The 13,590-nt window shown below is 40.8% G+C and overlaps 1 protein-coding gene across 1 annotated transcript in view; it reads right to left on the bottom strand.

The window, feature by feature from the left end:
- Positions 1 to 13,590, bottom strand: part of macf1a (microtubule actin crosslinking factor 1a) — a 183,691-nt gene that overhangs the window by 4,662 nt on the left and 165,439 nt on the right. Inside the window, 22 exon segments of the mRNA XM_046834431.1 lie at positions 535 to 746; positions 1,834 to 1,866; positions 2,283 to 2,345; positions 3,494 to 3,611; positions 4,649 to 4,666; positions 5,420 to 5,494; positions 5,585 to 5,739; positions 6,070 to 6,232; positions 6,532 to 6,680; positions 6,824 to 6,935; positions 8,414 to 8,602; positions 9,045 to 9,317; positions 9,423 to 9,617; positions 9,726 to 9,885; positions 10,311 to 10,480; positions 10,825 to 10,944; positions 11,018 to 11,224; positions 12,095 to 12,250; positions 12,357 to 12,539; positions 12,652 to 12,780; positions 12,971 to 13,168; positions 13,401 to 13,556. Of these exon segments, the coding sequence (XP_046690387.1) occupies positions 535 to 746; positions 1,834 to 1,866; positions 2,283 to 2,345; positions 3,494 to 3,611; positions 4,649 to 4,666; positions 5,420 to 5,494; positions 5,585 to 5,739; positions 6,070 to 6,232; positions 6,532 to 6,680; positions 6,824 to 6,935; positions 8,414 to 8,602; positions 9,045 to 9,317; positions 9,423 to 9,617; positions 9,726 to 9,885; positions 10,311 to 10,480; positions 10,825 to 10,944; positions 11,018 to 11,224; positions 12,095 to 12,250; positions 12,357 to 12,539; positions 12,652 to 12,780; positions 12,971 to 13,168; positions 13,401 to 13,556 (3,234 nt within the window).

Below are 13,590 nucleotides of genomic sequence, written 5' to 3'. Positions count from 1 at the left end.
ACAGGTGAAATTGTGGAAAAGGAAGGGGAAAATTTTAAGCAGGGAAAAGAAGGAGGATAAAAAGACAAAAGGGACAAAAACCCACAGATGACCAAGTGACTCTGACATGCAGAAACAACAATAAACACAATAACCCAACTTGAAGCAGTGAAAATGGGAACATAAGTAACAAATCTATGTGATAAAGGACAGGAAAAGACAGGAACCTTTGTAATGGAAGGTAACATTAAAACAGACCATGGACATATAGCAGAGCTGTCCAATCTTATCAGTAAGATTTTCATTCCTAACAATCAGATGTGATAAACTGCCTTTTATTCGACCACTCTGATTGACTGGAATAAAAATCTAGTGACACACTAGCCTTTGATAAGATTGAAGACCCCTGATGGAAAAGGATTATCATATTTTGATGGACATTTTCAGTTTTGAATATTAACATGTATGAACATGAACAACTAGTGATCTAAAAGAAGACGAGTGGAGTATGAGGAATTAACACGAGTGACTATGTGTGTGTGCATTTCTGCTTACCCTTGAGGTGGCAGTGGGCGTGGCAGGGGCAGAGGGCACGGAGGCACAGCTGTGCGCACTCTGCGAGGCTGAGGAAGAAGAGCGTGTTGGAGAGGCGGTGCGTGACGAAGGCTTGGAGCGTCGGCCACGGGAGCGGAAAGCTGCCATACCTTGCGAGGCTCCTTCGGGAAGAATGAACTTCTCCCGCAGCTCCAGGTTGGTACGTCCACGGGCTGAGACAGAAAGGGACAAAAACATCGGACGAGTGTTAACGAGTTGGAATCGAACATGATCAATGGGCAGTGGGCAGCACGAGAGGAGAAATAACTGCTCCCGGTCAACAAACGTGTCATGAAATCCACGTTAATTGTAAGGGGTAGACACTGTGCAGGAGTTTAATAAGGGACATGAGCAGTAAGGCAAGCATTCTCACACTGAGGGTTGTGCTCAGTTAGTGCCAGACAAAAATGCCACTCCAAAAAGCATAACCTTTAATCTCAGAGAATCCACCACTGGGCACTTTGGAGTGCTCAGTGCTAGTGGTGGGCTTTGCTAAAAAAAAAAAAAAAAAAAAAAACACCAAGAGGCGTAGCTGGTTACGGTTGAGACACACAAAAACACTAGATACTAACAGAAGCCTTTGGTCAAGAGAGAAACATTCTACAAAAAACAGATACAAAACACTGCAGGCCTAGCACACAACACACAGCCCCGAGCAGCCAACCACAGACAGAGGCAGGCAGAGAAACTGGAGAGAGAAGAGAGAGGGAGAGAAAATGAGAGGAAACAGAGCAGATCGGGAGAGGGCTGTGTGCAATAGCAGCAGTGCACTATAGACCTGGTCACTAGCTGTCCTGCAGACTGCAACACAACCCCGTTCTCCATAGTCTCAAGCAACAGCAGGGCAGCTGTTAATTGGCGGCACACTATATAATTTCTTTCCCAGGTAGTGTCTGTAATTCATTTCCCATGAGCAAACTTGGGCAAACTAAAAGCTGCTTGAAGCAATATTAGAAACCCAGGCTTGCCACTCCCAGTTCTTGTATTTTTATTTTTATTTTTGGACACGCACAAAAAGCGAAAAGACAAGGCCCAGCCCGAATGGGAATGAGAAGCGTGACGCTTGCTGGGACGAGACCGAGACATCCACGTCCCCTCACACCCACACTCACACACATTTACAAAGACTGAGCAGTGAGGAGATGGATCTGATGTTGGTAAATGGATTTAGACTTTAGTGTATTGCAGGATGGAGAGATGGTGTCAGACTGAAAAGAGTGAGAGATAGCCGGAGTGGAGGAGAGAGTAGTAGTGAGGTACCTCTGCAGCAGAAATAGCCAGGAGTGACGGCCACTGAGAGACATAAGAGACAACAGGAAGTAAACCCAAACACACGTTTAACCTCACTCACACAACTTGGAAGGTTTTATACTCTCTCTCTCTAACACATACACACACACACAGAGTAGTATAGATTGAAGAAACGGGCATAAAAAGCCATGTGCTCAGGTTACACCATCATCATGTCATTTAAATGAGGACTCTGGAACATGTGGTTGAGCCCTCAGTGCTGTAAAACGCATATAGCCACAATATGAGCACACAGACGATAGAGGACAGTCAGTTTAGTGCTACAGTCAGCCAAGCACAGCACGGCACACAGGAACCGAATATGATTAGAGTCAAAACAGGAGAAAGACGGAAAAAAATCAAGAGGGAGAGAGAGAGAGAGAGAGAGAGAGAGAGAGAGAGAGAGAGAGAGACCCAACCTATACGAGATGATATGGAGCAGCTGGAGTCGGAGCGAAGGATTTTAAGTCCAGGATGTTGCACTGGGGAGAGAGAGATAAAGAGAGGGAGAGGGTGGGGAAGGGGAAAGGGAAGGAGAGACCCAAGGAACATGCATCATGCACTATAATTCAAATAGAAAGAAAGAAAGAAAGAAAGAGAGAGAGAGAGAGAGAGAGAGAGAGAGAGAGAGAGAGAGAGACAGAATAGAGCCAAATATATGATAATGCATGCATAAATAAAGACATGGTAAGATGATCACATGTCTGAAAGGTCCAAAGAAATAAAGTGATATCTCAGAGACTCCCACAGCAAAAATAAAAGGGGGGATGGTTGATGGATCGAGTGATGACATAACTGAAAGACCTCATAGTGCCTTGGTGAATTTTGCAATGAATGAAATGGAATAAATTGGAATACACTGGAATTATGTCACAAAGCCATCTATCATTTGCTAAATCTTTTATATAAAAAACAAAACAAAAAAAAAACCAGATTGTTGGAGATTTATCGAGCAAAAATTGTTCTCTGGCCTTTGATCTTGCCAAAAAGAGCTATGGTTTTTGCAAAAAAAAAATCCCTATAAAACAATCCCTAATGTGATCCAGAATAGTGGTAGCATCATGCTGTGGTATGAGGTGGTGCTTTTAATCAGCAGGGACTAGGAAACTGGTGAGGGCAAGATGGGGGAGCCAAATGCAGGGCAATTCTAGAGGAAAAACCCGTTTGATTGTGTGTGTGTGTGTGTGTGCCTGTGTGTGTTTGTGTGAAACACTTGAGAAAGTGAAGATTTATCTTTTTACATGGGGGATGCTGACACTGCCAGTGGTTCAAAAAATATGGCATATATAAATTTTCTAGCTCTAGAAAAAGTGTAAAATTGCTATTCAAAAGATTATACTATAATATAATAAATTGTATAACAAAATTTTTAAAGAGAAAAAAAAGATATTAAGAGTAGTGTATTTTATTCACGTTATAACAAGGGAAAGAGGTGAATACTGAAAGCCCTGTACATCATAACACTATAGCAATTATGTGTGTGTGTGTGTGTGTGTGTGTGTGTGCACATGCAGCAATGTGGAACATGTCTTACCCAACCAAATACATCAGCTTCCTTATACACAGCTGCTCCTGATGATTGTGTAAGCGGTTGTGCACGACTGTGTGTGCTTGTGTAAATAAGCCTTACCTCTGCAAGGGTCGTTTTTGACCAGAAACTCGTCCAGCGCCATCCAGCCTCCTCCCACCCGAACCATGACTGTGCTGCGCAAGATCCGCACCAGACGCAGCTGCTGAGAGTCGCCAAACTGAAGAAGAGAGAGACAAAGTGCAAAAAAAAAAACAAAAGAGCAAAAGAAAAAAATGCAGTGAAAGAAAAGAGAGGTAATAGATTAGATACATTAGAATCATTTAAAAAGTTAAGTTAAAAAATAAAAAAGAAATTATATTTTCATGCAAAAAAACATGCATTTGAGATTCTAAATGATTCAGGATCAAGCTCAGCCCAATGTCCCATAGCACTCCCAAAGCTCTAAAACTTCTACCATAGTATTTTAAAAGCGGATGTGCCCAAAATAACAAAATTGCTCTAAATGACAAAGAATTGGACAAATATGACTCCTCAGTTACACATGGAAATTATATAGATTTTTTTCTTTTTATTTTAGATCGTTTAAGTGAGGCATCTTTAGTTCCTCTTTTAATTATCCCTTTATTTTATTGATAGGTGAAACCACCAAAATTGACAGATTCAGACCTGTACCCACTGATTGTATGGACACAAGCTCTCTTCCTGCCTGGAGTAAATTTTACTTTTAGCTTTCAAAAATATGGCAATAACTGTATTAAAAAATAAATAAATAAATAATTGCGAAAAGGAAATACTATGGTAAAAAAAAAAAAAAATCTCATCTAGTCACAACATCTCAAGAATATAACTTTCAGTAGCTCGTTCCTCCACCAAAGAATAAAAAAAACCCAAAAATTTTTCAACAATCAAACCCACAAATATTTTTAGAATCATTCAATTTTACCATTACAGAAAAACCAAACACTAGCAGGGCCTGTGATATCTGCTCTAGAGTTGGAAGTGCACACATTCCCAGCATATTTGGGTAATGGCTATGTAACTGTGCAGACCAGACAGGAAATGCCCAGTAACTGTGGCTCAGAGAGGTTCAAACAAATATCTGGACTATATTCAATAGTATGTAGTGTGGAACCAGTTCTCTGTGCTGTGGTCACTATAGAGGCTGCCTAGTCATTCTTTACTAAGGGTCACAATCTCGAACCAAATCTAGAACAGATTTCTGAGGCCATATCAAAAGCACGCCAGATACTTTACCTGGTTCCCAAGGAAGAACTACAAAAAATCCAGCAGACATGGAGAAGGAAGAAAACAAGGAGAAGAAAGAAGAAAGTATGAAATAACATGTACAAACACAAATGTTGAAACAATTAAACAAACTACCCTTAATTACTGCTCTAAGTTAAATCAAATCTAATTCAATAATGAGTCAGGATTCACAAAACAGTAACTAGCGATGGTTAGCAATGCAATTCTTGATCTAAATGGATCAGAGTGCTTGAAAATGGCAGAGTTAGAAGAAAAGGTGAGGGATGACAAAAGGGATGAAAGCAACAGATATACACAAACAAAGACACACAGCTTAGTCAGCAGTTGTGATGGACCTGAGGCTTGGGAATTCTTGTGAGTGAGTCTTATGCTGTAAGCATCATTACCCAATGTATAATGATGTAGGAGAAAAAAACAACAACAACAAAAACAATGCAGCTCCTTCATTCTCTAAAATTATGGGATGGACATTAGTTTGGTGGTGGTGAGAAGCACACACACTGCTGTTACAGTGATGCAGTGGTAGTATGGTGAGGTAGTTATGCAGGAGACGCACATATCCAGCAGTGGACCTTTCACCCAAAGTGGCATGAGATCAATATGTAAAGGTAGTTGTGATGGTTAGAACCATAAAGATGTCAGAGTGCGGCACTGCAGCATAATGGCTGTTTAGTAAACAAGTCTGTTAATATACATTATTATACCTGCAATACATTATTTATAGTCACAGAAAACAAAAAGGAATAACTCATAACTCACCCTGTACTTGTTCTCTCCAATCTGTTCAACCTGGAACCTCTTAGCACACTTGCACTGGGCCACTTGTCTGGTGACCTACATGGGGAAAAAATACAACAAAATTTACCTTGTAGTTTCAAAGGGAAGATGCAAACACTGAAGGATTATCTGATCAGTTGATATTACCTCATCTTCAATCTTGTCAGCATCTGTAGTGGGTCTATAGGCGTCCTTATTAGGGTGCAAAGCTGCCACAAACTCGTAGTAATCGATGTATCCGTCACCATCACGGTCGAAAATATCAGCCACTGCGGTCATCTCTAGCTTGCTGGTGGGGAATTCTGTCAAGACGGAAGTAGACATTTAGATTAATGCACACTTCACTCCTGTTTTTCACAGATTATTTTAATCGGCAGTTTCTACTGAATCCTACTAAAATGGTATGGTCTATTAAAAAAAAAATAAATAAAAAAATGTGCGCAACGTAATTTGTTTAGTTATTCTGGTTATATATACACACATATACATATACACACACACTACATGGATCATCAAAGATATCTGCACACAAACAATATATATTTTAAAGGCACCATAAAATTTGACTCCGGCACACAGGGGTTTTTCAAAAGGCATCATGTGTTTATTTATATTAATTTGTTTGTACATACTTGAAGCCAGGATGCCATCAATGAATTCTTGCCGAGTGATTTTGCCATCTTGGTCCTTGTCAATACGCCTGAAAAAGTCCATCACGCGAGACTTCTTATGATTCATCCAGCGCATGTACTTCTTCCTCCACACATCAAAATCGAAGTTGGCAAATTCTTTCAGCTGCAATGTGAGAAAGACAAATTAAAGAGGGATAAAAATATCAGACTGCATATAAAACTATGTACCAAAAAAAAAAAAAATTGTTAGGTTTAAACGCTTTTTTTTTTTTTTAAATAAACTTTGAGAAATCGAAAACATATTCTCTATCTTTGATTAATTAATTATTAATAAAATGTTTAATAAATGACGATTTATTATTCATGTTTGTTTTATTTATTTAATGATGCCTTCCTGGATACACAGTAACACTAATTAAAATGATACCGAGTTACATTGTAAATCCTGTGTAACTGATGTACCTCTTCCAGCCTGTCGAGGGCATCATTGAGCTTGCGTTGACGGTCCAGAGCCAGTAGCCAAACCTGCTGCCATCGTGAGCAGAGCTGGTTAAGACGAGGGTTTCCTCCAGTTACCTGCATGGCAGGCTGCTGCTGCGGCTGCTGCTTACCTAAGAAAGAGAAAGCAAACATATCTAATAACAATCTGTGTTCACACCCACCACGCCAAAACTCAACACCACACTGCACACACATTGTGCTCTGCTTTTGTATGCAAAATAAAAAAGTGGTACAGAAGGGAAAGGCCACTTACGGACACCGCGTCTCTCAGCAAAACTGCTAGAAGTTTCTGATGGTTTTCTTTTGTACGTTTTTGTAACTTTATCTACATCAGGCTGTTTACGAGTCATCTCCTCCATGAAAACCTGGCCGAGGTGCACAATTACAGTGTAAAGCCTTAATCATAGCAATCTCTATATATATCCATAAACATAATAAATACTCAAAAATATTCAACAGACTTCAGACATTCAATGGATGATTTCAGACTATTATTATGTTTATTTATGGTTTTATATATATATATACATACACACACACACACACACACACACGCACACACACACACACACACACACATATATATAAAGTGTAATGGTACACAAAATTCACGGTTCGTTACGTACCTCTATTTTTAAGTCACAGTTCAGTTTAATTTCGGTAGTTGGGAAGAACAAATGCAAACATAAAATTGCTTGTCGTTTATTTATTTATTTTTTTTATTAACGCAGTTTATTATTATTAACATTTGTGATTATCACATTTAAACAGTTTACATTTTTAAAACATTTTTTGATAAATTACCTGCTCGGTTCTAAAATAGATAAAAATAATATTTTATGATATTTTATAAAAATAAAGTAGAATAAATCCAAGAAATGCAATATGCTTTTTTTTTTTTTTATTATATTGATTAAATTGAGTAATCAATTAAATTAGCACAAACACTTCCAGTTCCGAAAATACACGAATTTTGGAGGCACCTCTGCAGCCCCTATGGTACCTTAGTGAATTCATCTAGACATTACACCAGTAAGTTGCTTCCTTTTTGACGCATGCTCAACAGAAAATGTGAAGTAATGAACATAAAGGCTTTATTTATCATTAAAAATGAATAACACAATAATGTGTTTTAAATTTTTTTATAAAAATCTGTTAGTTAAAACAGTTTAAAATGTTATTCCTAATGTTGCTGAACATTCGGTCACGCTGTGGATTCATGCGAATTTAAAGATAATCCGCAACTTGCTGTTAGTTTCCTAATGAGAACACCCAAATTATCCGAGCCGCGAATTATCGGGGGTTGACTGTATACAATACACAGACACACACACACACACTCTGACCAAGCATAACATTATGACTTCATAACATTAAAAACAGTGAATCCTGGCACCTGTTAGTGGGTGGATATATCAGGCAGCAAGTAAAAATGTTGTCCTTAGTGTTTATGTGGTATAAGCAGTAAAAATGTAAGGATTTGAATAAATCTGTGACGGTTAGACGACTGGGTCAGAGCATCTTCAAAACTGCAGCTCTTGCGGGCTGTTCCCGGTCTGCAGTGGTCAGTATCTATCAAAAGCGGTCCAGGGAGTGAAGGCTGACCCGTGTGGTCCGATCCAACAGATGAGCTCCTGTAGCTCAAATGCTGAAGAAGTTAATGCTGTTGATGCTCAACGGGTCTGGACTGTAATAATGTTATGCCTGATTGGTGGCCATAAAGTAAGGCTTAGTCAGTGTATATATATATACACACACACACACGCACACACACGCACAAACACGCACAAACACGCACACGCACACAGAAACAAAATACATGGTCCATGGTAGCCCCACCCACCTGGTGCTCTGTGATCAGTGTTTTAAGCTGAGTGATATCCTGGGGAAGTGGCTCAGTGTCACGTTGCACTAATGTAGTCTCTGCAAACTGCAGCCATGACAACAGGTCTTCCAACAGAGCTGCATTGTTGAGAAGTTCTGCGAGTGCTGCCTCTAGACGCTGCTCATGCTGCTTCGCCCATGTTAAAACCTAGAGGATGCACAAGAGCATTCAGTTAGATGTATTTCAGACAGCAACAGGCCAGAGTGTGGAGGTGGGGTTTAGATGATGAAAGAAAAAGGACTTGGTCACTTTAGAAAGAATGGGTGGACTCAAGGTTCAATCAAATCCAACTTTTTTTTGACATTTTAAAGCACAACAATTGGTATAACTGTGTGTGATGTGGAAAGAAGAGGATTATTAAGGAAAAACTCTCACTAGCAAGATATATCTAAAATCATTTTTCATGGCAGAGGCACAGAAATAGTTCATGACAGCAGATATGGTAAGACTTTTATGTGTTGAAAAACTAAAGCCATATAATCTGCGATGCTGATATGCCATTGCACCTCATCAAACTCATAATTACGATCAAATGATCTTTATCCCTCATAAAAGTCACGAAAACTTTAATTAATCACAGCTGCACTACCTCCTCAAAGCGAGCCCTGATGATGGTGATCCAGTGTTTGATGGTTGTGATACAGTCGGGATGGCACACTGCCAGTATGGCCTCGCCCATGCCGGCTGCTTTGTTCACGTCCACTCTCTTCTCTTCCACTGTCTGCATGAAGTCACGGTGCGTGTGCAACAAGGCCTGCAAAGTCTCCACCTCCTCTGGTAGGATGCCTCGGAAACGCAGGGTTTGCTCCGCCTCCGAGAGCCACTCCAGTAACATCTGCACTGCCGTGCGAAACTCCTCGGCCTGCGACATGGGGAGAAGATTAAAGGAAATGATGCACAGGTTGCATTTTTAGTTCGCCAACTATTACAGTATATTCATTCCCAATACTGAAATCTGTATTTTTACCTGTTTGAGAGCCTGCTGGAGTCGAGTCTGTTTGGAAACAGAAAGCGCACAGACAGTATCCCAGCGGTTGCTGAGCTCCTGCAGCTGAACTTTGACCCAGGCGGTATCATCCCGGCCCGTCTCCATGAGCTCCCGAGCAGAACGCTTCAGTGCCTGAATGTTACCTGTCCTTTTCCCAAGCTCCTTTTGAAAAGCCTAACGCAACACAAAACAGTTTTTAAACACAACAAAGTAAAATATTAATCATTAAACCCCAAATAATATTTCACCCAATAGTAACTTTTATATTCGTGACACTGATACCTTATGGGAATCCATGAGATTAGAGACGAGGTCCAAGTCTCCGTGGACGGGCTGGTCTTCAGCTAACTGTGGCTCAACACGGTACAACCAGTCCACAAGGGCCTGCAGAGCCTCTGCAAACTGACCTGAGAACAGCAGGGCCTCCTCCAACTTGTGCTGCCTTAAAATGACAACAACTTCCATTAACATTTTATCCTTTTATATCCACTCTTGTTGTTTATTGTTTTTTTTTATGCCATGTCAGCAGATGTGGCTTTTTGTCCTTCAGTTGAATGTCTTGTAAGTATTGTAGTATTTTCTTTGGTGATACATTTTGGAAGATTCCTTTATATGTACTGTCTGAGTGTGTGAGTCTGGAGTGTCCAATACGGCACCTTGTATATACAGTATGGTCTGGTCGTGTCTGGATTCGAAATGGAAGTTGAGGAATTGTCTGATTTATAGTTGGGTTGATTGGATATAGTTTGTTATCTGTGGACTGTTCCGAGTACGAGTTTATTTTCAGTTTATTATTGGTTTGAGGTCTGATGGTGGTCAGTCTGTGCTTTGCATATTAATGGTTCTGTACTATTGTGGGCTTTTTACCTTTCAACACTCTTTCCACACACAGTGTCCCACTTGTCTCTGACCTCCCCGAGGAGGTTGTCGAGTTTCTGGGTGTCAGGTGGTAGTGTAGCTTTGTCTCTCATGGCCTTCCCAGAGCGCACTGTGGTGTCATATACTGGCTGCTTGGAACCTAGAGACTTCTGAAACTCCTACAGGGAATTAATGACAGAGAAGATAACAGCATGCCTACAGTATATATATATATATATATATATATATATATATATATATATATATATATATATATATATATATATATATATATATATATACACACACACACACACACAAAATAATAAATAGTTAAATCTCTAGATTGTTCTATGACTAAAAATATGTGGAAGTGAATGTTCTTGTGGCCCAGCAGGTGGTGCCCATGAGCTGGATGACAAGCACAGGATTTTCCACACAGGTCTATTAAACTGAGCTTTGGAAACAAACATATATTTTTATCCACACACATCAAAAGTTCATCAGTGCGTTACATTTGTACCTTATGTTTCGTGAGCTGCGCTTTGATTTTATCCGGCTCATTGGAGATCTCCAACTCAGAGTCAAGCCTTTGGTCAGCCTCTTCTAGCCAGTCTGTCAGCTTCCTCCAGGCCTCATGAAACTAACCACAAAACAAGAATTATTAATAGAAATATTTACTAAGGCAAAAATAAAAAGAATGGAGGACGGGTTACCTGTTTGGCTCTTTTGCGGGCCTCATCTAGGTGTCGTCCCCTGTCCAGAGACCTCTGCACCAACTTGTCCCATCGAGCTTGCACACTTAATAGCAGGTTCTTGATAAGCACCACATCCTGTTTGAGGCTGGCAAAGCGCAGCTGAGAACCAGCCTTTTCCAAAGCCAGCACCTGTTCCCTGTGTATGTTCACCTCATTCACAAACACCTGAGGAGCACACAGAACCAGGCATAGAGTCAGGGTTAAGACAATATCTTAAGCAGCTGAATAAAACTAGATGTGTCTGTGGAGGCCTGGGAAACTCTTTAGATTGTGAAATGTGTACATTTTAGTAGTAAATATTTAGTAATTTGTCATTACTACATTACTTTGCATTAATTATTAGCACTTCCTCACGCTAGATTCCTCCCTAAAATGGGTCCCTAGTAATTAGTTATGAATGTAAATGGCATTCTTTTGAGACTGAGAGTATAATGATCCTATAACCGCCATGTTTTTAAAAGGCTACAGGCAAATAAAATGAATACATAAAAAACAAAATAAAGGTCCTAATTTTGCTGCAATATAGTAAAACCTTTGCGCTCGTCTGTAATTCGTTCCAGGACTCGTGACAAGTACTGAACAAGTACAGATGGTCCCCGACTTACAATGGCTCGACTTAGGATTTTTCAATCTTAGGATGAAGATACAAAAAATGTATAGAAATATTTCCAGGTGGCATTAGAATTTTCGTACGATACTTACAAGATGCTGCCAAGATGTGCACATTTCCCACGTTGTGAGATGCCTTACTTTCACCAGCGGTCAACAGAGAACAGTTGTCTCAGTGTTAGAGCGCACATTTTTTTTCTGTGTTTTTGGTGTTTTAAAGCCAATTCTAACTCGGATCTCTCTCCTTTTTATCTCTCCCTTTTAAACGCGTTCAGCTCCGGCCTCCACTTGCGAACCGGCGCTCGTGCACGCACCCATTGCCACATACACACAGTTTTCCTAGACTATATATTAATATACATATATTCTCAAAAAAAAAGTGATATCAGCACCACTAAATGAATGAATTATACAAGCAAACTTTACCTTGTGTTCATCTATCTGGAATAGGACAGTGTCAAGGATGAGGCTAGGTGGCTGGGCCATGTTCAGGGTCTGCTCTGCCTGTGTCAGCCAGTTGATGGTGTCCTGCAGTGATGACTGGAAGCCTGTAGCCAGTGATACAGCCTCCTCCAGCTTAGCCTAATGACCAACCAATGAAGAAGCACTGAGAACCAGATGGCTACACAATAGCCGATTAAATATTGATTAAAATGGGCTTTAGAAGTTGCAGGGCATGTTATCATACCCTCCTGTCGTCTATCTTGGCATTTAGACTGCTCCACTTGTTTTGGAGTAGGGCCAGGTTCTGCTGGGTTTGAGTGGTTCCAGGACTGGAATCCTCACCCCCTCTGGCCAAGAGCATGGAGTCTCCCTGATCTAGCAATCGGTGGTACTGTTCGCCACGCTGTGTCAACTGAGCCTGCAGCTCCTGCAACATTCATGTGCACAAAACAGTCTATTAACTGAATTCTGTACTTAATCTCATAGTATCTGAAGCACACAGATCATATCTCTATACAGGTCTGTAGTGACGTGGTTACCATGTGCTGCTGCAGCTGCTCCCTGGCTGTCTCTGGAAGGCCACCTGTGGGTTTGGCTGCTGATAGCTGACTCTCTGTGCGCCTCAGCCACTGCAGGAACTCCTCCAGCTCACCATGGAAACCCTCCGCCTGAAAAAGAGCACGGTCAAGCAATCAGCATTGCTCACGACCGTTAATATTAAAGAGACTGTCTGTCCTCACTGCTAAGCACCCCCTTTCAGAGTCTAAAGTGCACTAAATCCTTTGCCATTCCCACCACAAATACTACACGGTTTAGCCAAGGACACTAATGTTTTTCAGTAGTGCTGCTGAAAAGCACCTGCTGCAGAGCAGTCTCTAATAGGTTTTGTCTCTCATCTGTCTTCAGTAGTAAGCTGTCCCAGCTGCGGTTCAGCTCGTCCAGCTGGTCTCTCAGGTGGCTAGCTTCGTCTCCAGGACTGGACTCCAGCAACTCAGAGCCTGCACTGTTCACCGTCTCCACTGTGGCTCGATGGGACAGGACATCGTTGCGCAACACCTAGAAAATTAGCACAGATATTAGCACAGACATATAGGAATGCACACTATGTTTAATTTATGTTTAAATCCTCCCTGTGCTTCTTTCCGACATATCTAATTTCATGTTGTGACAAATTAACCTGTTTCCCTTCTTTCCCCATCCAGAACCGATTAGATATAAGTATTTAAATTCACAAAGCAATTACAGATATGATATGTGAAATGACGACGAAGCTTAAATGTGTGCTTACATGGTGTTTGGCCAGCTCGATCTCAATGGCTTTAGGATCAGAGCTGACGGGTCTCTGCGTGTCCAGGGTGGCATGTGTGTGGCTTAACCAGGACTGCAGCTCAGACAGAGCATGCTGAAACTGACCCAGCGCTAGAAGGGCTCCTTCCAGTTTGTGCTAAAAGAGCAAACGAGAAAAGAATAGGTATCAG

The sequence above is a fragment of the Silurus meridionalis genome, chromosome 22 (assembly GCF_014805685.1).
Source record: "Silurus meridionalis isolate SWU-2019-XX chromosome 22, ASM1480568v1, whole genome shotgun sequence".
Lineage (NCBI taxonomy): Eukaryota > Metazoa > Chordata > Actinopteri > Siluriformes > Siluridae > Silurus > Silurus meridionalis.
The sequence above is the reverse complement of the archived record's forward strand: the minus strand, read 5'-3'. Positions and strand labels throughout refer to the sequence as shown.